Here is a 26,478-nt window from a genome sequence, read left to right on the forward strand (position 1 = left end):
TCAGTTTTTAATTGAGAGAAAGTTCCAGAATCAAGATGGCGGATCCTGTGTAAAAGTGTGTTATCTTACTTGGCCAGGATTCCAATATCAAAAATTTCCTGCCGCAGTTGACTCTGATGAGAATGAAGGAGGATTGTGGGTGAGCCGGAAAGAGGATTGTCAACACTCATATCCACAGTGGGCATCAAAATGCCACGCTGCACCACTTGTTAGGAAAGAGTTAATTGTGGGAATCTTTAAACATTTAAGGCTATGTCAACAATTATAAAGTTACATGGTATCATTGAAATAGATGATGAATGCAGGAAGATAGGGAGCAAATACATAAGCAGGGTTGCCGTGTTTTCAGTTTTAGAGTCCCCAAATGAAGTGGCAGCCCTGTCAATGTATTTGCTCCCTATCTTTGCATGGAGAGTTTGACTTGATGTAGAGATGGACTCTCAGGATAGCGTGGGATATCCCCTCCATTTTGGCCTTAACTTGAGAGCTTTTTTTTGAGCCCGGGAGTTGATCTCAGAAAAAACCAGTGGCACCATCAAGTTTCTCGCAAACTTTTATATAAGAATCAATAGTCAAATCGCAAATTCCTCACACGTGCAACATCTCCATTTCTGTTCTCTAAAAATCAACTGTGTATGGGTTTGGCAGGTAATGTACATTTTATGAGTAAAATAAAACCAGGATAAACAATCGACTGAAAGATTGGGATTTAAGGTAATATTTCTGACCATTTTCAGATCTTCGAAGAGTACTATCATTTTAGGAATCCACTTTCGGAAAGTTGGCATCATTATTCCTAAATCGTCACCAATTGATTATTTTCACAAATAAACAGTGTTAAAATGATTCAATTTTATTTCAAGGAAGTAAAAATCAATTAAAAATTAATTATTTATAAATAGTTGGTAATAATTTAAAACGCATCAATTTCCCCTCAAAAGTAGAACTTAAATAAGTTAAATTAGATTGATAACAAAATTAAATTACTGAAACATTAAAGCAATGAATTAACAAGTTTGAAACTTAATCTAGGTATAACATGACCAATGTGTAGAAAATTGCGGAGTCATTATCTGCAAGATACTTGCCTTTTGCAAGTGTTCAGTTTATTTTGGGGTGCTTCTTGAAAGAAAACCTTTTTTATTCTCTCCCTAGTCTTTCAAGTCCCAAAGTCTGTTTTTACAAGTTATCCACAAGGAAAAGTTTACATTTTCATCCTTGACTCCTCAGATCTAAATAATAAGTTAGTCTCAACAATATTTTCGCTCTAAAAATTTACAGATTTGTCAGCTTATACAAATTTTTGGTTCAGATAAGTCAACAACTTAGAAAGATAAATATAAACTTTATCAGCCATTAATAGAGGTTTCGTCAACAGAATTTCTATGAGAAATAGTGCTTAGAAAATTACTTAAAAGTTAGGGATTTTGGAAAGCCAAGAAAAATTATCACCCTGTAAAATTTGTTAGATAGTTGATGATTTTCTAGTCTCACTATTGCTGTGTTGTTGATGGAAAGATAAAGATGGATTTATCCCAAATCAGTTAAAACCGAATTTAAGTCTTCTTGCAACTCGACTTGCATTTCTCTCTGCCTACTTATATCATCTTGGAGCCTATCAATGTTTGCTTTCATTAAATAGTTCCCCTTTTTCAACGTAGTTAGTCTATTTTCATATCGTTTTGATATATCTGATAATAGTTTTTTCTTGGTTTCAGTATCGGCATCCTCTGGGACTTCATCATCGCTCTCCTCCTCCGATGAGCTTTCCTCGCTTTCACTCTCGGTTTCAGTTTCCTGTAATCAAGGTAATAAGGCATATATTATTTTTTGATTATTTTTGTTTTCTAAACAGGTCAATCTCCGGAACTTAGTGTTTCGGTATTATAGTTGACTCTCATTGAAACTTGAACAAATTGGAATTTTCATGAGTTTTGTTCCAACCTTCTCTGCCTCTAGGTATACTTGAATTAAAAAAAAGACAAAATTTATAAGACAGCAACTGGAATGATTTTAGGGAAAGACTATTCACTGAAACATGTTCATAATGGAATCTCACAAGACAGAGAAATTTTTTCGGTAACATCAGATTTCCGCTATGAACTGGTTATTTACATGCATTTATGTATCAAGGGACCAGCAAAAATTTCTGTGAAGATAGGTTTTCCAAACTGAGCAGAGTCTGTTATAAACAGTTTTCACTGCACTTCCATAGAATAAGTGAAAGAATCAATTTTAACCTTCCGGCCAAAGTCTCACAAGTGTTATTTAGGTACTCTTCAACACTTAACATGTTGCCAGACATCTCAATATCATTTTAATTTTCTCTTTTAATTTTTTGCTACTTTCGTAAAATTTTCAGGGAATAATCTTGATGACGAAAGATATATCATGAAACATTTTTAAGTGATTCTATGCATTAGTTTTTCCATAAAAAATTAGACTATTTTGAGACCTTCGGCATCATGGTGCCAAAGCAATACTTTGGCTGAAAGGTGATGCAATGAAGTCTGTGAGTTTGCTAGGTGGTTTTTCAGTAAAAAAATTACACATGACAAGGAGGAAACAAAAACAGTGTAGGTAACTGAGACTGTATAAGCTAACGGAAATGTATAGAAATTTTCTAGGGATGCAGAAAGTCCTTCGAAGCAAAAGCGAGAGGCAGTCTCAGTCTCCAAATAGAGCGGATTAAACATGTATTGTCCAATTTCTCTTAACTTGAGGTAATTGATACCTTTGCTAGCCTAACCTGGTAGTTCAAATGTCATTGGTGAGTTCGGTGGGCAGATGGAGAAGCATGGATTCAACAGGGGCCACTTGTGCTGTGGCATATTGTGCAGGTGTTCTGAGATCTGACTTTCGTCAGCAATGAAGTACACATTTTGAAAGCCTTGAGCAATGAAACAACTCATGATTTGACTTCTGGTTTATAGAGATCCCGAAAATACCATCTCCTTTAATAGAACGATAAACCTTTTTTTTCTATGTAGGTGGAACTTTTTTGACTAAGTTCCCCTTTTGATGACGGTCACACTCTGATGGCTTACTTCTTTCGATTGAGGCTCTTATGGTTGAAAAGGATTTTAGAGAGAGAACAGTCAAAATTTTCAAGAGAAATCTGGAACTTAGTGATATTTTGGCAATCTGAATGACAATTTTTTATGGTGGCTTAAGAGGCTCTTGTGAAACCTCCTTGACTTCCAAAATCCTCATATAAAGTCAAAACATTGGTGATAAAAGCTTTTTTCTGCAAAGCTGAACATATTTCAAAATCATCAAGGGATGGGAGTTGTTAAACCTGAACCAGCTGCATCTCCACATCATTTTATACCTGCAAGTGCAAGATGGTTTAAAGTGTTCTGTATTGAACTGGAACCAGATAACATGTTTCAGAGACTTTCTTAGAAGTTACATGATCATAACTTGTGAACAGACAAATTTATCAAATTGGTTTGAAATTAATATCCTGCCAGTTGGTTAGGAGTAAATGGTTACATCAATCGTATTCTAGGTATGTAAAATTTTGAAGAGGAAACATAAATCAGAATGCTTAATTTTGTCCCTTGTTAGTGGTCCATTCTGAATGATGTTGTAATGATAAATATATGAAGGGTTTGGAAGACAAGGCGCATAAGTGCAATTTTTGCTATTTCGAGAAACACGTGTTTAAAGTTTAGAAATTCAAAATCCTCACGGCAGAGAGGAAGCTCAAACCAATTTTTTGATGCTTAAAAATTAGAATTTAAGAGCGGATTTTTCACAGAATATGCATTCAGACTAGTTTTACTTGAAATCATTAATATCTCAATTTTTTCAAAAACTGTACTTATGTGTTTTGTCCTCCAAGCCCTTCATATATATCAGCATGGTTTGTACAACAATGTTTAGTATCAAGCTGTCAGTATTAGACGCCAGCCTTACTTCCTTGTTAATGTATAAAAAAGAAAGAAAGAAAGAAAGAAAAAAAAAATTAGTAGGTAGCTTAAAAATATAGTAGTAACTTTACGAATGCTCTTATTTTAAAACGAATACTTACCTCCTCTTCTTCTGCCTCCTCCTCCACTTCCTCTTCTTCTTCTTCTTCCTCCTCTTCTTCTTCTTCAGCATCTCGCATTAGTTTAGCCATTTTATCCACTTCCTTCTGAAGAACCTTAAACTTTCTCTTTTCGTCTCTCAAAGTTTTCTGTTGCTTTTTCATCTGCTCCTGTAAAACTTTGCGCTCTTTTTGGGCAGCCTGTTGTTTCTCCTTGTAAGATTTCACTTTACTTTCTAATAATCTTAATTCTCTAGCAGTCCGTCGTTCCTCTTTCTCTGCAGCATTGGCCTCGTTTTCGCTGTCTATAAAACAATGAATAGTGATTAGTGGAGGCAATATTAGTAGATCAAAGCAGTAAGCTTTAGTAGGTATTTAGTCTATTCTTGCATTTTATCTATATCTTCAGTATAAATATTACAACTCACATTCTTTGACTCTCAAAATTATGTAAAAGTTATTGTAAAGTAAAAGTGTACATCAGTTTTATATTATTATTAATCAATGCTCTAAATTTAATTTTTACATGCAGTAAGAAGTTTCTCAGAATGATAGTGTCAAGAATATGTAGTCAGTTCTTTCAGGGAGCCCTGGTTTCATTCAGTTTTTTTCCATGAAACAACATTTCCATAATTTCTCATCAAAAGTAACTTATTTTGCAGTTAATGATATAAAGTAATTTTTATTTAAAGTTAGTTATATTTATGCAAGTACTAACATTTATGAGAGTTTTGAACTTGAAAGATCTCTGTTTTTCCTCTATTATGTCTCTTGATATTTTTTTTTTTTTTTTTTTTTTTTTTTTTTTTTTTTTTATCTCTGATCGTTTTCTCTTTAATATAAGGTGAGCCTTATGTTTCATATCAGCAACAAAATTAGTGTACTAATACTTGTAAGATTTGCAGTGTCAATTGAAACAATTTTGCAGTTTTTCGATTATTGGATTAATTTTTATGGGTTGTGTTCTATTTTGAGCATGCTAGTAATAAATACGTTCATCTTTTATGGCAGATAGTTGGTTTTAGTTCCATCATACCGTCAGCAATTAATGTCAGCCGTACGTTTTCTATTGAACATGCTGCGATCAAAGATGCAGAGCAGACGCATGTCAGAGAACTCAAGTGCTACGTACCTTCTGATTCTGTCTCCGTTTCTTCCTCGTACTCCTCAGAATCAGTATCACTGAGATCTAACGATTTGCCATTTGCCATGTTTGCTATGGATTGGGCTAATTTTTTGGATGAAGGCGCTTTAATAAGAGATGCTGGGAGTTTGACCCCTTGTGCCTCGGCTGCTTTTAGCTGAATTTCCAGCTCTTGGTTCCGCAGCCAAGCGCTTTCTAGTTTCCGTCGTGTGTTATCCAATTCCTCTGCGGTTGCATGGTATTTCTCCTCCATCTCTTTGGCGACCTTGTCTGCCTCTTGAGCCTCCTCTTTGAGTTTTACTATCAGCTGAAAAAAAAACTTATCCTGAGAACTGTGAACTGAATACATAGCTATGACCAAAATTTCAAAATATCTATCAGAATAATTTTTTTTTTTTTTTTTTTTTTTTTTTTTTTTTTTTTTGAGGGAGAGGAGATTAGAAATTTGTTATATTCTTCCGAAAATGATAAATACAATAAATACAACTCAAATGAGTATACAAAGCTGAAAACTAGAATGAACACAACCAGGACATGTTTTTATTCTGTTTTTTTAGCCTTGTGTACCTATTTGTTTTTTATTTATCATATTTATTGTTCTGAATTCGGGCCATTGTGTTATTTTCATTTCTTCCAAGAATTAAGGTTCACCCTTTAAATTTATTTGCTGCATTTGTCAGGACTATAACTTTTTTACTGCTGTAAAGTTCCCCTCTATCTTTTTCTCTCTGTTACCAGGTCCTTGATTAGTGTAAAACCTCAAAATTGGAAATATTTAATTGCAAAATATCAGTTTTGCTTGAAGATTTTAGTTGTACTTTGGATGAAAATTTCTCAGCAGCTAAGAATTTTCCTCAAAATCTCTAACCTTTTGATGAATGAGATCATAACTATTCAATCTACCTTTAATTATTCAGATTGAAGGGAGAGTCAGAATATTCACTCCTTTTCAAATCTTACCTTCTCATCCTCTTCTGTTCTGGATGTCACCACTGTAGCACCTTTCTCAGCCTCTATTTGCCGCATGCTTTTTTCCTTTTCTAATTCAGCTTCTAAATTGAGTAACCTAGCCATTAGTCGTTTATTTTCTCTTTCCAAAGCCTCCTTATTTCGTAGCTCTTGAGCAAGCATTTGTTTACTTGATTGAAGATCATCTCGAACTTTGTCAATATCGTCTAGCTCATCTGGTTCAGCTGCTGCGGCTACAACATCTGCCATTGACATTGACTTCTGTATTTTTTCTTCAATTGTCATCTGTCTTCTAAACTTTCGCAAACCTGAATTCAAAAATTGAAACATTACAGGAGCAGTTATGGCTATTTATAATATGGTCACATATCTAATAGGAAGGGTTGTGAAAACTTATTTCTGAACTGATTGATTTGTCTGGAGGCACTTAATTGTCCTTAATTGATGTCATTGGCGAGTGCACCACCCACCTATGTACTCTATGATTTCAATGAGTGCCAGGTGAATAGTAGAACCTCAGAAAATTCTAGTAAAATGTTCAATCATATTAGTTAGACGAGTGTTTAATCTTGGTGTTTACCTCTACGAACAAGCTAACATCTCTGTCTGAAAATTCTTAAGTATCGCTTCCAATAAAAAAAAAAAGAAAAACTCTATCGTTCATTATCTGAACCAGTTTTATAATTGTGCAAATTTTTATGGGACCTGTTTTGGTAGGTCAATTCCCCACAGCTCAAGATATTTTATTATTGCTCATCGGGTGGCAGATCGGATTATGAAACATCTTTTGGAATCTGTTTTATCCACCCATTGCAAAATGGGTACAAGCCATCTTCACAATTTTATTGCCTTTAAAATAATAAAAGATTTATTTTCAGTAAGATCAATTCCTTTTATGTCTCTCCGCGTTGAAGGATAAAAAGAAGTCTGAGAATACGATAAAAGCCTCACCATCTATATTGGGTTTACTTCTGTCATTAGTTTTGACTTTTTTCAGCTTGATGCCGCCTTGAATTTCTTTCAGTAGAGCATTGTGTGAATCATCTTTAGATTTTGTCTCAGAATCGTACACAAACTGTAATAACGAGAACAAATTTTCAAGTCCCACATGGAGGTATATTATCGTTAATAATACAAATGAGTTATTTTCTAACTAAAATCACAGAAAGAAAAGAAATAAAATATTTTATCATTGCTATTTTTAGTATTTTAAAAGCATATAGGTATATAGTAAAAATGACCAAATTTGCTTTCGATCAAGTTAGATAAAATAAATTTAAACTCAACTAAAAAGTGACACTTATCCAGATAACTTAATGTTTACTAGTATTATAAATAAATTTTATTTTAGTTTAAAAGTTAGAAATTGTCTTAAATGTATATAATTTCATAATTGGATATCACTAAAGGTACACATGGGTCGCCCGCTTTTGAAGCGTGCCGCTAGTATATTGGAGGTTTCAAAATGGTCATTGAATGGTCCTTGCTGAAGGCAATCTGCTCCTCAAATTGATTCGAATGTTTTTATCAAATATCTTTATCAAGTTTAGTTTTTTAAAAATAATTATGAAAACACTCTCATGCAAAGGTTGCCTTCTGTAGGATTTACCTGTCCTTTTGCTTTGTCTACCGCATTGGGCAAAACAGGAGCACTCCTATCGTTGCACTCTACGTGCTTTAATTTTTTTCCACTTTCCACTTCTTTCATCATGTCTGTCCAATCTGGTCGCCTCCTTGGCCTGCTTCTCAGTGCTTCTAATTTAGCAAGTTTCTCTGGAGTTGGTGGTTTCCTCTCAACTGAAAACAATTTAGAAAAATAAAATTTAAGTACATTCATTCTGCTCAGGTTCTTTTGCAACCCATGAAATTAAATTTTACTCAAATGGAATTCCTGCAAATCATGTGTATGCAGGTGACATTTTTTTAGTGAAAGTGTCCTGCAAAAAATATTTTATTAATGTACTTAATTTTTTATTGCGAAAAGAAAATATTGTCGTGTTTTAGCTTTTTATGCTGTATTATGTTACAATCATATGGTCTGGTCATAACAAATTGGTCACTCTCACTTTTTTGACAAAGAAAATCATTAATTTTTTTCTAAGAGCATAAGAAAATAATAAAAAAAAGTTGTATGAAGCTATAGTTGGTGTTTTTCCACCAAAAACCAAGATTTAGGAAGAAACTCGCACTGTCCCGAAGTACGATTTTCATTTTTAGAGCGCCAACGTGCATTCTCAATTTCAATCAGTAGTAAACTCAGAAAAAATGTCTAAAATTCATGTTGATACTACTTTAGCTTTTTCTCTCCTTTTTCTCAGTGTTTTATGTCTGCTGTCATCCCTTTAGGAAATGCCCTTTTTTCAATTAAGATAGACTTAAAAAAGAGGAAAGTATCAATGAAAACATGCATGGTCAAGTTGACACAGATTCATGATGTACATACCGCCGTACATGACTTTTAACAATCCTTCATTCAATTTGAGGCATTAAAGTATGAACCACAAATGTTGGCATGGTTTGAATCGTCAGATCATTCAACTATTAGTTCCTGAATTCTGCCATTAACTTGAATTTATCAAATTTCAACCTTCACAAGAATATTTGACAGTTTAAACACACAATTATCAATCTAAAAGTATTTTTAATGCACAGATACAAAGTTTATAACACTGGCACACTTTCAAATTGGCATAAGATCAAAACTTCCGATCTCATCATCTGAATCTTTCTGTGCTTTTCATTTTAGCTCTATCACATCATTTTTCAAGCCATGATATTCTCTCTGCTCATGATAAAAGTGATTTATCAATAAATGTTCAAATAATTAATTTTTGCTTTTTATAAGTGATCCCTGTAAGCATTGAACAATTGAACACCCCATAAAGACGTGCTATTTATTACTTTCTTGTTTATTATTATTTTGTTCAAGCTAGTCATTGATACTCTAAATTGTGCCTCAAAAATAATTTTTAGGATGGTTCAAACCTCAGGTGAATCGTTCTCGGCTGCTTTCAATTTTTATCTTACAGTGATGTACTACTTTACTCGGAACTTCCGATGTAGAGTGTCAGATTTTCTCTATGTATTAGAAGTCAGTGCATGAGGCAAGACTACCAGGCCCTAATTTTTAATCTTAAAACTTGGTTTTTGTGCAAGTGGGACACTTTTAATTTTATGTTTATATTCCTTTGTCAGACCTACTCGGACTGCCGCAAGCATGAGCACTAACTTCTAGCAGTCCTCTTATCTAATTTACTGCAGTTTTTACTACTGGCAGCTCCCAATATTGCCCTCTTATCGAATGTATTGTGGTTTTTGTCACTTGCGGCTCCCAGTATTTTCATTGATACTTTGATTCAACATTTAAAATATTTTATTATTTGAAAATGATTAGGGTACACCTCGAGTTAGGTTGTAAAATTATCGTCTTGTGGTGTAAAGGCTGTAGTGCTGGCCCTATCTCCAAGAGGTCCCGAGTTTGATTGCCGGTCAGGTGACCTGGGTTTGATGGTCTCAGACAATGGTCACCTGGGGCTGGTGGTAAGCGTGGGTTTACCAATGGGGGCTATTTGAGGCTCGTAAAAAAAAAGGAAAAGAAAAGAAAAAAAAATATCTCACTTGGCGGCAAACCTCCAGGCATGGGAGGTGGTGGTGGCATTCCTGTAGTAGGTGGAGGTGGAGGAGGCATTGGAGGTGCACCAGGTTGCGGTGGTTTTGCAGCATCTTTCGCTGGAGGTGGTTTGGCAGAATCTTTCACCGGGGGCTGTCGTTGCGCTGGAGCCTCAGCTGCTTTCTTCTGATTTGAGTTTTGTGATGATGAGTCCCGAAAAATAGGTACAATTTTCTCTGTTGATACTTTTCGGTTTGTAGGATTTGTCGGTGGTTTTTGATTGGTTGCATTTATCACCTGAAATGGTTTGGAGAATTTTAATTTAGTCTTTGTTTTACATAATCTGTATGTATTTGTCACCAATGAAAAGGCTGAAAAAGACAGCTCCATGCCAGATTTACTAACTACCCGTACCCTTGATGTGACTGTTAAGAAACAAGTTATTATATGTATTATTCTCAAGTTTTCCGAAATATTTCTCAACAATCTTATCTTTTAAAAGAGGTGCTTTTCATAGTTGAAATCAGGGTGTCTACCATAAGTTAAAACCGGAGAATATCAGGAAATTATCAGGGAAACCGGTCTTGGATCAGAAAATTTTGATTACCTTAAGCATTTTTCAAGTATTGGAGTCAATTCAGGGAATATTTTGATTTGTCAAATCTTATGAGTGTCAATTTATTCTCTCAAAAAGTCAGAAAATTTCTGATTAAATATCCTGAAAAGTCAGGAAAATGTCAGGAAAATCCAAAATGAAATTTTAGTAGACACTCAGAAAATTTTCTGATATTAGTCCCATTACTTGAAGTCTTTTTTTGAAGAATCAATTTTTGTGGTTGAAATTTTGAAACAGTCTTAACTCAAGCTTTCAAAGTGTATGAAACTTGCTGTTCTAGTAAAAAAGAGGGACAATTTCTCTTAAACAAATCCGAAATTTGTTCCCATTATTTTTTGTATAATTAGCACTATTCATTAATTTTTTAATCTTACAATGAAGGCTCTTGGAAATCTTGTCATACATACCTGACCATTTTCAGCAGGCTGTGAAGGCACTATATTGATTTTGCTTTGCTTCCTTAGAGTTGGTCTCTCAAACTGTAACAAATAAAACATATGTTTAAAACCTTGCTATATTTGGACTGCATTTTGCAATTTGGACCTATAAATTCTGGCTCGTCTGAAAAAACACTAATGTGCATAGGGAAACTAATGGAACATACGTTGTTTTTAAACTAGGCCAGAATTTTTAGTTCCAAATTGCAAAATGCAGTCCATTTCAACACTGCATTGCTCGTGAAGTAAGCCCTAAATTAAGGGTTATATGAATTTTATCTTTCATATCACTTCCGAGTATGCAGAAAAATGATAATATTTTTGCACTCTTTATTTTATTTTCCTGATTTTCGATAAAAAGTGATACCCAGTAACTGAAAAAGAAAATTGACTTTTTAATGACTTTACGCAGAACAAGTTAAGTTTGTGTTGCATTAATTCAAATGTAACTAAGAATGAGATTCTGGTATCATGAAAATTTTTGTTTTGTAAGTATATTTTTACCTTGGGTGCATCCTCTGTTGATCCTGAGCCCGCCGCATTTTCTCTAGCTCTTGCTGTCCAGGGTGCAGCTGGCATTGGCAAAGGACTTGGTCCATCTCGGACCCATGGGGGTTTGAAAGTGGTCCTAGGCTGACTTCCTTGATCTCCTCGTATTATGGGCATTGATAAAGTTGACGTATACCTGAAATACGAATTAATTGATTAATTATTATTGAATTCAGAAGGCATAGTTTGCATTTTTCATTTCAACTGGTGGTACACTTACGTGTATCAGGTACAAATGGACCTACCTCATCAGAAAGGAACCAACCCACATTTTCGAAAAAATTGAGTTAAGAATGTATTTGAGTTCCTCTATATTTTCTTCTGCCAAAAATTCCAATTTGAAAAATAAATATTAGTCCGTGAAAAGAGCGTTTAAAGTTTACTCTCTACATCGAGTTTTATGGAGGAAAACAACTGCAAACCTCTCTTTCTCAGTTTTAACTTTGTGTGGGTTGCTTCCTTTCTGATAAACTCGGTCCAAAAAACATTCTAAGTCGTTTCCCATTCTCCTCTCTGAAAAATTTATCTGTAGCTTAATCTAGGGGTGCAAAATTTGCTCGATCGATTGTGCGATCTGCGAAGAAATTTTTGGGAAAATGAGGAAATTTCCGGCTTAAACGACACCGGAAAAAATGTCTATGATTTATCGATCTTTTTGGCCTTTCCTGTGAAACGTAAGGAGATCTACAAAATGCACAAGCCCCCCTCCCCCCTCCCCCCCGGGAGATGAGGACTGTGCTGAAAGTATGAACTAAGCACAGCCGAGAATCAGCCGCCATGATCAGATGCAGATCAGATCGAAGATAAGCTGGGTGATAAGAGAGATAATTTCCGTTATCAAATGGTTTGTTATGCACTTCGAAGTTGAACATTGAAAGGCTGCACACGCGCGCGCGGTACTTGTTATATGCGCAAATCAGTTCTCCGAGTGCCGCTTCTGGAGCAACCCAAAACATTATACGTGACAGTATTTGACGTTTTTTTGAAATCATTATGCGGAGGTAACTTTGACCCACCATCTATTTTGTTAGATTCTGAAGTAGCTGCCTAGCAAGCCTTTTTAACCGTATTTCTCTTTAGCCGTGAACGTTGGTGTCGATTCCACTTACAGGGTTTGGAGGACAAGGCGCACAAGTGCAGTTTCTGCAATTTCGAGAAACACATGTTTGAAGTTTCGAAATTACACGGACACTTGTGGTGGAAAGAAAGCTCAAACTGACTTTTTGATGCTTAAAAATTGGAATTTGGGAGAGAATTCTTTACAGAATATGCATTAAGACTAGCTTTTCTTGAAATCATCAATATCTCAGTTTTTTCAAAACCTGCTTTTATGCGCCTTGCCCTGCGAGCCCCTCACTTACGGTAACGTTGGTAGGTACTGGATTTGCTAACTGAGATTTAGCAAGGTTCAAGAAGGGGCCGGCAATATTAGCGATTGGCCAAAATTATTATTCGAGTCGTCATTTTTTGATTCAGCATCCAGACGCTGCTTTTTGCAAAATTAGAAGTCGCTACCCCCCCCCCCCCCCCCCGACGCACCCACCCTAGATGCTTGTAGCTTTTAATAGTCATGTTCAAGGCAACTTTTTCCTATTTTGCGCATTCCCATAAGAAATGTCGGCTTAGATTCCATTGTTGTCTTCTCCTTGAACTTTTACACGCCCACCATCTTTTTTACACTTCTATTCCTCTGTTCTTTGTCTCCCTTTAAACTCTGAATTCCGTTCGATTTAGCGAATTGCATGTCCAATATCTCATTTGCGCTTATACAGGGTATGTTACCCTAGGCGAATTCCTAAAACATTGTGTCAGCCTGAAATACCCAGAGGCACCCTTGATACACCAAAGAGAAACCACACCAAATCTTGCATACTCGAAAAAAAAACACTGGAAAAAAAAACACATTGGATCTAGAGTCCAGACTCTTGAAAACATTGACAAGAAAAAATACTCTTGATTCAATCGGATTTTTGCTTGAATAAAAACGAAATCCGCTTAAATTAAGAGGCTTGGTTCTTGATTTAAGCTAGATCCTGATTGAATCAAGAGTACTTTTTCTTGTCCATATATTTAAGAGTCTGGACTCTAGATCCAATGTGTTTTTTTCCAGTGCAAAGATAAACCACACCGAATCTTGCATTCTCGAAAACAAAGCGTGACAAAGAATGCAACGCCGGAAATTGATAAGCCCATCAATTTGCTCACCATTAATTGGGTTATTAATTTCACCCCGTGTTCTTCCCCGGCCGCTCGGCGACTTCCTGAATTCCCAGTTGTATTATGTTTTATATTTGCGAGGGCGGGCGGGGAGGGGCAGACCTCATTTTTCACACTTTTCGCCCCGCTTCGAAATTGAATGAAACGGCGAAATTTGGGCGGAAGGCGGAAAGCGCGAGTAGGCGTGTTCCCGAGGGGGCGGAGGGGGTCGGCGGGGCGATGAAGAAGGGTCAACATTTTAGTCCGAAATGTTTTGAATCCGTCTAATAATATCTGAGCTTGGAGGCATCGCTAACCTTGCGCTCCACAAATTATCGCCCCATGTTAACCGCTCTTCCCGCTGTTTTTGCATACCGCGGAGCCGGAACTCCCGGTCAAGAACCACCCAACTCCCACCGGAACTTTCGGGTGGATTCGCGGTTTTTGCGCGGTTCGGCGATGCGGGGGCTATCGCGGGGCTGACCGGGGACATCTGACATCGTTGTATCGCTGTTCGAGTTCACATGATTTTCAGCATCGCTGTCGGGGCGCCTCGAAATATTCACGAGGTTTTCGCCTTCGTTTCCCAGATCGTCAGTCGTCTGACCTCTTCCATCATTCACTTTCGCCCGGCCGCTTCGAAACGAGACCCCGAGTGATGAAAAATTTACAGGAATTCTTAGATATGCATAGTTTTAGGCATCTGCGGACATAAATTCAGAGAGTCCCCTCCTTTAATCACGAGGCGTCGAACTATTTAAAAAAAAAAAAAAAAAAAAAAAAAAAAAAAAAAAAAAAACTGCCCAATTTTTACAGGATTGGCATAGTCAAGGAATATCGAGTCAGGAAATTTTAAAAAGGGTTGCCACAGTCAGGGAATCCCGGGGAAATCGGGAAATGTCAGGGAATTTTAGAAAGTCAGGGAAAACTTGGAAATGTCAGGGAAAAATCTTTAAGTCATCTTAATTTACTTTCGAGAGCGAGTTTGACGTTTATGACACAAAATTTTGCCTGGAAACTATTTCTAATTGTGTATTTTTAACAACCTGGCATATCTACAGTTGTCAGGGAATTTCACCAAAGTGTATCAGGGAAATGTCATGGAATTTCATTTTCTAAATTCCGTGGCAACCCTAGCTGTTTAAAAAGTCGGAGAAACTTTGGAAGTGTCGGAAAAATTGCCAGGTCACCTTTATATCCTCTCTAGAATAGGTTTGACGTTTCGAACTTCAAATTTTGCCCGAAATGTATATCAAACCAAGTCTCTCTAGGCATCTGGCATATCTTCAATTGTCAGACAATTGCACCAGAATGTGCCTGGGAGATCAGGGAATTTAATTTTCTTAATTCTGTGGCAACCCTGTTTTTCGCAACTCCGGCTGAACATACTCACTCCATACTGAACTCCGGCTCCATAGAAAAACTATGCAGGTTTGTCGGCGCTCTGGAAAACCGGGTAAGTCAGGGAATTCATAGGAAAATTCAGGAAACTTTGCGAGGTGCGTTTAACAGTAGCGAGCGTAATTTAAATGGGGGGGGGGGGGAAACCAAAGTGGAAGTTTTATTAGAACGTCAGAGAAAGTCAGGGAATTTGAAAATTTTGGATTTAGAGAAAATAAAAAAATAGTCAGGATAAGCTTAGAAGTCGGGCAAGAAGTTCCCTCAATTATCTGATCAATTTCCTGGGGTGCCTTTAATGTATGCGTTGAACTAAGAAAAAAACGCTTTTCAGCCACAGTGGAAACGAGAGGTAGATTTCGACTAATCGTTTCTGTGAAAACAATTGCGCCTAATGAGCCTGACAGGTCGGAAAATCGTCCCCCTCGAACTTGAGATTTTTCGGATAAGGGGTGGTCTTAGAGGGTAGGTGAAGATAGGTTGTTTTGAAGGCCACGATGAGACGAGTTTTTTGACGTATCACCGACTAAGATCGGACGAGTTTGAAAAATCATCCCCCTTTGGACTTGAGATTTTCCGGATAAGGGGTGGTTTTAGAGGGTAGGTGAATATAGGTTGTTTTGAAGGCCACGACGAGACGAGTTTTTTGACGTATCACCGACTAAGATCGGACGAGTTTGAAAAATCATCCCCCTTTGGACTTGAGATTTTCCGGATAAGGGGTGGTTTTAGAGGGTAGGTGAATATAGGTTGTTTTGAAGGCCACGACGAGACGAGTTTTTTGACGTATCACCGACTAAGATCGGACGAGTTTGAAAAATCATCCCCCTTTGGACTTGAGATTTTCCGGATAAGGGGTGGTTTTAGAGGGTAGATGAATATAGGTTGTTTTGAAGGCCACGACGAGACGAGTTTTTTGACGTATCACCGACTAAGATCGGACGAGTTTGAAAAATCATCCCCCTTTGGACTTGAGATTTTCCGGATAAGGGGTGGTTTTAGAGGGTAGATGAATATAGGTTGTTTTGAAGGCCACGATGAGACGAGTTTTTTGACGTATCACCGACTAAGATCGGACGAGTTTGAAAAACCATCCCCTTTTGGACTTGAGATTTTCCGGATAAGGGGTGGATCGATTTTCACGAAAAAGGAAACTCGATCTAGACCTCATAGCAGTGAAGAACCATGCTTAGTTTCGTTTTGATCGTATGGATAGTTCCGGAAAAAAACGGTCGCAAAGGTTCGTTAGATCCCAGTTATATATATATAAATATATATATATATCGTACTTTTTTTATGACCTACATTTTTCAACTCAGGGCTTCAGGATCGATGCTCTTTGAGCGAAAATTCCCGAAAATTACGATGTCGTACCGTCTGCAATAGGTAGATATTTCTTCGAAATCTACCTAAAAATGTGGAGCGGTTTTTAGTGAGATGCCGCTTGATTTTTTTCCTCCATTGGGAGAGGGTGGCCAAGGAAGTTCATTGGCCTCACATGTACGCCCACACCGTTGACGCGACATCACGCATATTCCATCAATTTTTCGGAAAAATGGAGAAAATATAACTGCCCTTTTTTCTAATTGATTACGGATCTTTTGAGATCGACCAACCTCTCTCGAACTGGGCGGCGATTCCTTTGAAAATGTTAAGGAATTTGCTTCGTACTATGCAAGAAATTTTCTGAAATTTACTCCAAAATCGGCACAGCCGTTTTCATGTAAAAATTTAAATTTTCCAATTCAATTTGACTATAGCTAATGTGGCTTGGTTCCTTTCTGCCTAGCGCGGTCAAATTAAAGTCCATGGAAAGTTCAGTCAGCGTCTCTCTCTCCTCTGATGACGTCAGTCATTTAAAAGAATAGCGAGATAGTAATGAATTATCCGTAATACAAGTTCGCAACAGAAAATATAAAATGCGTTTTATTTTCTTCTTTTCTTGTATTGCTTCCTACTTTGCCAAACTTCTCCATCAGTTTAAAAATTCCCGCATTGTAGTATATCTTAATTTCTTCATTCGCGCAAATCTGATATATCTTTTTGATCTCTCGCGCAATTTTGGATCACCGATTGAAACTTTTATGTGGTCGTCTCTCCACCAGCAGTCACCCAACGTCCCAACGGCACTAAACGAGTCGGCCACTGAGCATATAACCATTCATTTTAGCATGAATCATTCTTTCCCTTCCGATCGATTTTGTCAGGTATTTTTTTATTTTATAATAACGCAAGACACTTTTCACACCCTCACAAGTGCGAACGGGTGTTGAGTCACAAACGCAGCGAACATAGGGAGGGACCGCAGTTGGTTAGCAGTGCGTGACCATTCTCACTTCCTGTCTCCTTAATCCCCACTCCATCACCCGCCAGTGTAAAGAAGAGTTATGTCTTATCGGAATAGACAACGGGATAAAGTAATCGTTTAATCAACATTTCGATTACCACAGGGTGTCTAGCATCAGGAATTTCCCGATTTTCCCAATTCTATCAGGATTTGAGGTCAGTCAGGTTTTAATCCCGATTTCATCAGGATGTGAGGAAAAATCGGTTGTAAAATCAGGATCAGAGAAAAGTCGGCAGTCCGAAATCCTAGAGTTTTGCTTTCGCATAAGCTTATGCAGAAATTATAATTTTTCTCCGCAAAAAATCAGGATTTGAAAAATTTTTGAAATCAGGATTAAGCAGTCAAAAATCAGGAAAAATCAGGCCTTCATCAGGATTTCCCAAATCGAAAAGAGACTAGACACCCTGTACCAGCATTTGGCTAAATTTTTCAACTCTAATTTAAATTTTGTTCCTGGAAAAGGGAGATGGGGATGGGGGAGAGTGAAAGAGAAACATTTCAACTCAATATTTAATCAGGGTACGAAATGCCCCTAAAAGTCCCTGAATATACTTGAAACTGTTTTCGAGTTGTCAAGTCCTTGCAAAATTACCGAATTGCAAAAAAACCTCGCGCGTTTCGTCTGACCGTAAAGAAAAAAAAATCGTTAATTTTTTTTTGTATTTCGCACTTATTTCGAAAAATATTTTGCTCAAAGCGTACTTTTAATGTTTTTGTGGAGTAAGGAAATCTCAGGCAGAGATTTCAATGGATGTTTGCTCCGAAAAACCCTCATAGTACTCCTGCTTGAATATTTAATTTTGGTAAATTTTCCAACCATACTTAAAATTCTGAATTTTACTGTTGTTTCTCATTACATTACAGTTCACAAAATCCACGATATCAAAAGTTTGTACTTACATCATGATAGTGCGGGTTTTCTCGGCGAACTACTCGTGAATTGAGAGCACTGTTAAAGAAGCTATTGGAAGCGATTTGTATAACAAGCGAAATAAGCTGATTGTTATCTGTTAAAAAAGCAATCGAAAGAAAAAATATGTATTAAAAGACAAAAAGTTAGAAAAGCATTTATTTCGCAAGAAAAAGCCGAACAACAAATTGGTCCAAGACGCATAATTTTCAGTGACCCTGCTGTTGCTATAATAGCAAGAGCATGTTCGTGGCAGGGTTTCGGTTTTTATTCGAAGAATAAGAGTGAAATTCAATTCAAAATTAAACACATCAATAGTCGTTTCTGTTGCCTGCTTTTTGGAAAAGTCATTTCTGGCCGTTCATAAAATACGTAAAGCTCTTGGGGACAGAGCGTTACGTATTTTTGTTCGTACGCGTCGATGGATAGATATCTGCATGCCACAAAAGTGTTTCTATGGTAAGGAGGAGAGGGTCGAAAACGTCCAAATTCAGCGTCAGGTTAGGCGAAGGGAAAATGCTGTATGAACTTTCGGCTGTTGACAAATTTGCTTTGATGAGGCACAGGATTTGGTGGGCTCTTTGAAATTTTCGTTCAATTTTTCAAAGAATTTTCTTTGCAATTATCAATCGTATTCTTCTGAAATTCGCAAAGCAGAATATCCATAACTTTCTTAAAACTAGTATTTATCGAAGGGAATTTCTCATCATTCAACTGTTCATATGGTGTTTTTCCCTAGCATGGCTTTGGGCGTCTGTCAGTTAATCCAATTTCTCTCAAGCAAGGAATAGGTCCGCAAAATAGAAAGCAACACTCAGAATACATCCAATCGATGGATGCAACCTAATTAACTTCGGTGTGAGGTTGGGTGGCATCGCCGAATTTGAAGGCGAACTAGTAGCGATTTCGTTTCCATCTGATTCGGCACCGCGCACTGCGCCGCGCCGTTTCAACTGACAAGCTGTATGTATCACCGTCATCTTATCTTCTAAAACATATCGACGGTGAAACTACCAGACTACATAGCTCAATTTGCGACGTTGTAGACTTCCTGTTATACTTTATTTTTTAAATGGAAAACTATTCAAAGTCTTCGAAACTTTCATGGTTTTTCTTTGTGCGAAGAAAATTCTGTGCAAACTTCGAGGAATGATATGTTGGTTTGTTCTCCTTCAAACAATTAGATTGAAATCGTAGATTTTTAAACACCTCTAACAAGATACGTGGTTTGGTGCTTTAACCGTCGATGTTTTTTTTTTTTTTTTTTTCTTTTTTTTTTTTTCTTTTCTTTTCTCAATGACGTCCATCCTCAAAGTCTTTGAATCTTTGTTTTGAGTCCACAAAGGGAAATTACTCGTGAATAACTAATTTTTTTTTTAGGCATCGTGAAAACATTATCAGCTAAAACAGTGCTATGTTTTATTCCCCACCATTACCATCAGTCCCTCCCTTCATGCTTATTTCTTCTCCCCTCAGAGGATATGTCGGTCTCTTTTTCATTCATTACTCTGCAGTTTTTTATTTTGTATTTTTTTATCCCCTCTTCTCAAGTCGTGAAAAAGCACACGAGCCCCTCCCTAAATGTTCTTAAGTTGTTCTAGGGCATGTATTCTGGGAAAAGCAGGTGCACCGCAAGTAGCAAGTTCACGTGGGCATTTTTCGCTTGAACGATTCCATTATTGCACCCCTTCGCTGCGTTTCCCTTCTCACGCGTTCTCGACCCCCAGTCACATCATGTGTTAGCTCAAGTGGAGGCGTTTACTTTTTTGTTGCTTCCGAGGCAATCATATTATGGTTCTTTTTCCGCTCGCTTCTTACCGATATAATTGATACAAAAATATAGCAATTGAAAAGCGAACCAAATGTTTTGACGAGGTAGGTTTAAAATTAGTGCTGGAGTCCAAGAATTGCAAATAAATGAATATATGTCCACCAAGTTTGCGGAGCTAAGGATGGATTAAGTGTAGCAACATCCCTAAATCAATAGTTTATTTTTGTTTTATCGGTGTAATGTTACGCTCTATGATTATTTAATATTTTTATTTTGAATTTAAAGAGATCTTAACCTCAATTTTTTCGCAACTTCGTCTGACTTGGAGCTCCCCCTGCTCTGCTGATTTTTTTTTGGTTTTTATGGAAACTGTCGAGATGCTGAATATCACGTTATGTGAAAGGCATCAAATTGTAAGCAATATCGCTTGCAAGAAGAATTTTTTTAAACTATCATAACCGATTTTGAAAGCGATGTTTTTTTCTCATCTCTCAAATCATACCTTTTCTCTGTACCTTTTAAATATCGCAGAAGAAATAATCGTTTGAGGCCAATTTTGAAAAGTTTCACCTGATTTCGTTATTTATACGCTGGACTCTGTTATTATTGGATCAGATGGTGTTTAAAAGAATCGGTCTAATTGCATTTTACGATGCCTGATTTCCTATAATGTTTGATTTTTCTCAGTGAAAAACTATAAACAATATGCAGCTTTGACATTCTGTCTCAATTTTCGATAATGTAAGGAGAACATACTCACAGCATTTTGAGTCAGAAAGCTGCTGACTATGTCAGTTTTTTCTCTGAAAAGGATAAAATTTAGCGGAAATCAGGCCACGTCCGATGTCGTCAGACTGATTTTAGTCAAAGCCGTCCAAATGAACTACATCTCGCAATTAGGAACTACAAGTTCCAATTTATCCGCAAAAAAAACTTATGTGCATGTAGAAACTAATGGTACATACGTTGTTTCTAAACTGAGCCAGAAATCGTAGTCTCGACTATTTACAAAAAGTCCGCTAAATCCGTAAAAACACTTGTGTGCCTGGGGAAACTAATGGTACTTGCGTTGTTTCTAAACTGAGGCAGAAATTGTAGTCTCTATTTACAAAATTTAGTCCACTAAATCCGTAAGAACACTTGTGTGCATGGGGAAACTAATGGTACATACGTTGTTTCTAAACTGAGCCAGAAATCGTAGTCTCTATTTACAAAATTCAGTCCAAAAATACCTCTTGGGAAAGCGATATTTTGGTAGAATACGTAAAGCCGGCGGCGTTTTACGAATCAGGGTGTTTTTCGCTGAAATTTGGTAACCATCTCGCGGGACACACACACGCACTAAAACTTTATGCCGGAAATGTCACTTCGACGGGAAACCTTTCGCCCACGCGACGTAGCGTTGCCGTCACACAACTCCGTCGAGAGCTCCCTCTTCATCACGTTTAATGAGCGCAAAGACCGGTGGCGCGGGATGCGAATAAATCGAAATTGCATGCCTTAGTAGTGATGTACGTCGTGTTAATATCTTCCCAAAATATGCTGCAATCAAATTGAAGTGTAGCTACGACTGCCTCACGAGGTGACGTCATTTTATGACGCTACGTACTCGAGGGTCGCTGCCAATTTTCGACCGTCGATATCGCTTCTGAGTCAGCGGGCGGAACTTAGTTCCAAGTCGGATTGTTTAGGTATCGCGTCATAAACAAACGTATTTTCAGCCCCTTCAGGGAACATGATCTTAAGGGGGACTCATGCTGCAGTGATCGCGATCAGTTGCGATTCAATCGGTGAATGGATCGCGATTTGATCGACGTCGATTTATCGCAATATTATCGAACAAATAATCGTAAAAGCGGACCCGGGCATGTTCCAAGTCGGATTGTTTGGGTATCGCAACATAAACATAGTATTTTCAGCCCTTTTGGGAAACGTGATCTTAAGGGGACTCTAGTTGCAGTGATCGCGATTAGTTGCGATTTAATCGGAGGATGTATCCCGATTTTATCGACGTTGATTTATCGTAATATTATCGAACAAATAATCGTAATGGCGGAACTATGTTCCAAGTCGGATTGTTTGGGTATCGCGTCATAGACAAACGTATTTTCAGCCCTTTTGTGAAACGTGCTCTCAAGTACAGTGAAAGGGTACCCAAGTTGTAGTGATCGCGATTAGTTGCGACTTGATCGGAGAAATGTATCACGATTTTATCGACGTTGTTTTATTGCAATATTATCGAACACATAATCGTAATGAATTGAAACGAAATTGCGACCAGATCGAAGATAATCGCTCACATGTTGATGATCCCAGCGATTTTTCCTCCAAAAAATCGCATAATATATCAATATATCGCGATTTTTCCGCCGAAAAATGCCTTTTGGGGATGTGATGCTAAGGGTTTCTACTATGTTAAGACGGGAGGAAAGCAATGGGCGTGCACGAAATTTCGAAGCATATTCGCATGACAAGACCCTCTTCATCTTATCTCTGTTGCGTAGCGGAAAATTCGCTGTCATTATTTTACGTGGTCGCTTTTTTCTCGCCTTAGCTGTAACGCCGCCTTCAAATCTGAGCGACTTCTTTCAGAGTTTTCTTCTCATTAAGGTGACAAGTTATGAGGGAAAGTACAAGTGCTCGTGAGAGCATTTTTCACCCTCTCTATTTTGGTATAGTCCGGATCCACGGTGCAGAAGAACGGTAGTGGTCGTGCCCTAGTAGCAGATCAAGTCCGACAGTATTAACCAAGCGCCTAATGGGCGAAATTAAGCCCTGTTGTGTCGGCTTTGGCTTCTGGAGTTCCCAGGCATCACACAGAATGATCCAAAAGTCCCTTGCCGCTAGCATCAGGCATCACCCTGTAACTTTTGAAAACTTGACTTGAAATTTTTTAAGTGCTTCTAAGTCAAAGAATACGACTTTGATGGCCTCCTGAAATTTTTGAGGAACCACTATGAAAAGGGGCAAAAATCCTAATGGTATAGGGATGATGTGGGACTTTGGAATCATCTTGTACGTAGAAGGGAACCTAGTAACTTTTTTACCATTGTGTTTCATCTGTACAACCGTTCAGAATTATTTTTGCTACATTGATGGTATGAAGAGTCAACCATGAGGGTAGTTCACACAGGATGAATTAACAGAAGCGGATCCAGCAATTTGGCAACACCGGGTTTCTCCATTTAAACGTATATAAAATAATCGATGTTCATCGGAACACCTGGCCCCTCCAAGAATCGATACATTTTCATAGAATTAAATGGAGAAAAAACAATGTTGCCAGTTTTCTGTATCCGCCAATGTGGATTAACAACGGCGCGTGCACTTAATATATACGCAGCACACGCTCAACATATGATTTTATCACTTTTCATTAAATTCGACGAAAAATCAGTATTGCAGAGTGAGCACTGGTTAATCGAAGCGTAATGTATGCAAGCAGAAAAGAGGGAAGAATATCTTTCTCAATTCAGCACGAAGGAAAACCAACAAACCTCGTGAACTGATAATCCTCGCGTAAGTCTTAAACTTTCGGGTAAACACGGAAGCTGTTGCTGGATTGAACTGAGGCACAAAATCCCAACCACACAATACAGCACACGAAATATTTGAATTCACTCCTCGGGTTCGATCGCCGAACTCCGAGTTTTATCACAGTCGAATTTTTCGTGGAGAACGAGGAACAGCGTTATATTTTCGGAAACATAACGGGGAAAAGTTTCAATCGGGAGAACGAGGGAGCACTGGGCGAGCGGCGGTCGCCCGTGGAATTAGTCGCAAAACGCGTGGGCGTTTTTGGCTGCAGCCTCGCTTTTCTCGCGCTGTTTTCTCTGTTGATTTTTCAGCTCCGGCGCCTCCGACGAGCTTTATTCCGCTCTCAGTCTTCGGCTTCCGCCACTCCAGCGGGCCGATCATTGAAACTGATAGACAAAGCGATAGACAAAGAAGACATAGGGAGTATAGAGCGATCCTATTGGTTGACATGGTTGGTTCTAACAGACTAAGGAAGAAAAAGATGGACGAACTGTCGGATCTTTGGTGGGTTGCCGTTAGTTAGTCCATTACCTACCTCCTATGTCCATTGCCACCACCCGCTTCCACCAATAGGATCCCTCCAAATCCCTTTTGTCGTTTTTGTCTATAGCTTTGTCTATCAGTTTCAATAATCGGCCTCCAGATGGAGGCTACCAGCAACCACTATACTGCCGTGCTAAGGAAGAACGCCGTATGAGCATTCAAGAGTTGCCAAATTTCCTTCGATAAAATGTTTATTTTTCAGGAAAGATGTGAACATTTTTCCTTGAAATTTTCGGAGACTTCAGATGAAATCGTGAACAAAATTATCTGAAAAATCGGAAGGAAAATATTCATAAGTTTACCAGGAAATTCGTGTTTTACCAAAGGAAATTTGGCAATGCCTAAAGGTTCATACGGCGTTTTTCCTTAGCACGGCAGTATGTATTCCCCACGAAAGAACTTAACTACATTTGAGGGGCTTCGAGGACAAGGCGCATAAGTGCAGTTTTTGCTATATCGAGGAACACTTGTTTGAAGTTTTGAAATTGCATAGATCCGTATGGCGGAAAGAAAGTTCAAAGTGAATTTTTGATGGATTGGAAATTGGAAAAATTGGAATGTGGGAGCGAATTTTTCAAGAATAAGACTAGTTTTACTTGAAATCTTTAACTTCTTAATATTTTCAAAAACTGCTCTTATGCGCCTTGTGCTTCAAGCCCCTCATTTCAATTTTACCACATTTCCTCTTCGCAAATTGAATTTTAACAAGAGAATGTTGGAAATTTCAAACTGAAAATTTCAGTGATTTTTCTTCCGATCCCATGTAAAAATGACGACAATTCTGAACACAAATGGTGCGGGTGTATTTTTGTAAAAATTGAGTTGTTCGAGTCAATTTTGCAACCTTGGAATGGAGTTAAGTTCCTTCGTCCGGGAAGCGACGTATTTTCAGGCAGAAATCAGCGCACAATGGATCGAGTTAATAGGAGAGGTCGGAAATAATTTGGAAACTTCAAACGCGTACATCTCCGTTCATTTAAAATTTTGAGGTTCCAAAAGTGGTTCCATCGAATTCCTTGTGAAATTTTCTTCTCAAAGCACCCCTTATACTTTAAAATGAGACGAAATAAACATCAAAATTTGCAGTTTTAGTCAAAAATTTCATGTCCGACTTCTCTGATTGACTCGATCCACTGTGCGGCGGGTCAAGATGGTTCCGCGCAACTGTGGAGACTATTCGCCACTCAAGACAACGCACAACCCTGACCTCCCTTTTCCCTCTCGGCTTTTCCGGGTTTTCCACGCGCGCTAATGCGGGGGCGCAGAAAATCCTCGGGCGCGGAGTAAGAAACTCGCGAGGACATTTTTCCGTGAAAGGGTTTTTTTTTCGTCAAGTCAAGAAAGTCGTGACACACATTGCAGGGTGTCCATAATCAGTAAAAGCCGGAAAATATCGGGAAATTCGATTATATCAGAAATAGTCAGAACGATTTCTGGCAAATCGGTCATGGGTCAGGAAATTCCTTGTGCTTTAAGTATTTTTCAAAAAATTGATGTAATTCATCATTGATTTTTCAAATCAAACGAGTGCCAATTTATTCGCGCGAAAAATCAGGAAGGCTCGGCTAAAATATCAAGAATAATCAGGCAAATCCAAAATTCAATTTTAGTAGACACCCTGCATTGGTTTCTAAATCTTTTTGCCTCAAGTGCACTTAATTTTTTAATCGTTTTCCCTCAAGCGCATACTTTTGACGTCTTTACAGAGTGAGTACATTTTCTTAAGGTGGGACATTTTGAGGCTGAGATGACTGATTCCCGCTCCGAATTGTTCTGGTGGGTTGCGTGGGAGGGAGACCACCCTCCGAAAATTCTGAAATGGTAACTTCAGAAATGAAGTTCTGAGAAAATGGACCTCGGGTTGTCCGAGAGCAAAATTTCGCTGAACAAGTTCTCCATTTTTCGTAAAATTGCAAATAATCATCCAAGAGACACTCAAAATAAATGTTGCTCGGGTGATTCAGAATCGACTAATTGATCGATATCGATATCAATAATTGTCGATTGATGCAATTTTTGCGTCCGCGGTTCTGGCTTTACTTTCGAGCCAGTCAACTTCAGAATTTGATTATATGTTTACACCTGCAATATGGACTATTTTGTCGGTCCGTTTTTTTTTTAAAAAAAATTAACCCGAATAAACCCTTATTTAGTCATATATCGAATTTGTTACGATACATACATAGAACCACATCCGTAGTTATGGGTCAAAGAACTGTAACAGAACTACATTTTATTTGATTCGCGAAGTTGGAGGAAAACCATGCTACAGTTGTTTTGCCTGCAGTGTATTTTGCAATCAAAATCCGTGTATCTTGGGCGTGGTTTTAGATATCACAATTATTTTTTTTACCCATATAGATCCCTTACCGAGTACGTCGAGAATCCAAAAAACTCGCTTTTTTCAAAATAGTTGCG

General features: G+C 37.8%; 2 protein-coding genes across 8 annotated transcripts in view; one reads left to right on the plus strand and one right to left on the minus strand.

The window, feature by feature from the left end:
* Nucleotides 1-26,478, plus strand: part of LOC109040781 (trichoplein keratin filament-binding protein) — a 39,668-nt gene that overhangs the window by 1,938 nt on the left and 11,252 nt on the right. The window contains exon 2 of one of the 2 annotated variants that reach the window (XM_019056853.2): nucleotides 1,719-1,808. Coding sequence is in view for 1 of the 2 variants with exons in the window: in XM_019056845.2 (XP_018912390.1) it covers nucleotides 12,352-12,359 (8 nt within the window). In the remaining variant the exon portion in view is untranslated. Of the gene's footprint in view, nucleotides 1-1,718; nucleotides 1,809-12,201; nucleotides 12,360-26,478 lie in introns of those variants that run through there. The other variant, XM_019056845.2, reaches the window with a different exon arrangement.
* LOC109040759 (uncharacterized) lies at nucleotides 838-23,746 on the minus strand. 6 transcript variants are annotated; one of them, XM_019056823.2, is made up of 11 exons: nucleotides 23,478-23,746; nucleotides 18,200-18,306; nucleotides 11,314-11,494; nucleotides 10,780-10,851; nucleotides 9,765-10,053; nucleotides 7,756-7,943; nucleotides 7,098-7,221; nucleotides 6,138-6,454; nucleotides 5,166-5,484; nucleotides 4,037-4,338; nucleotides 838-1,797 (listed from the first exon to the last, which is right to left on the minus strand). In XM_019056823.2, the coding sequence occupies exons 2-11, from the start codon at nucleotides 18,202-18,204 to the stop codon at nucleotides 1,531-1,533; spliced, it is 2,064 nt and encodes a 687-aa protein (XP_018912368.1). In that variant the 5' UTR covers nucleotides 18,205-18,306; nucleotides 23,478-23,746; the 3' UTR covers nucleotides 838-1,530. The 6 variants fall into 6 exon arrangements, with proteins under 6 accessions (XP_018912368.1, XP_018912360.1, XP_072157381.1 ...); XM_019056815.2 differs by lacking the exon at nucleotides 23,478-23,746 and adding an exon at nucleotides 21,213-21,496; XM_072301280.1 differs by lacking the exon at nucleotides 23,478-23,746 and adding an exon at nucleotides 21,152-21,496.

This window comes from Bemisia tabaci, chromosome 6, assembly GCF_918797505.1.
Source record: "Bemisia tabaci chromosome 6, PGI_BMITA_v3".
Lineage (NCBI taxonomy): Eukaryota > Metazoa > Arthropoda > Insecta > Hemiptera > Aleyrodidae > Bemisia > Bemisia tabaci.

What these genes read in the sequence shown, in the direction of transcription:
- LOC109040759 (XM_019056823.2), bottom strand. An exon ending in CAACAGAGGATGCACCCAAG is followed by an intron (nt 10,852 to 11,313) that starts GTAAAAATATAC and finishes TATTTGTTACAG; the next exon opens with TTTGAGAGACCAACTCTAAG. An exon ending in TAGACAAAGCAAAAGGACAG is followed by an intron (nt 7,222 to 7,755) that starts GTAAATCCTACA and finishes TCGTTATTACAG; the next exon opens with TTTGTGTACGATTCTGAGAC.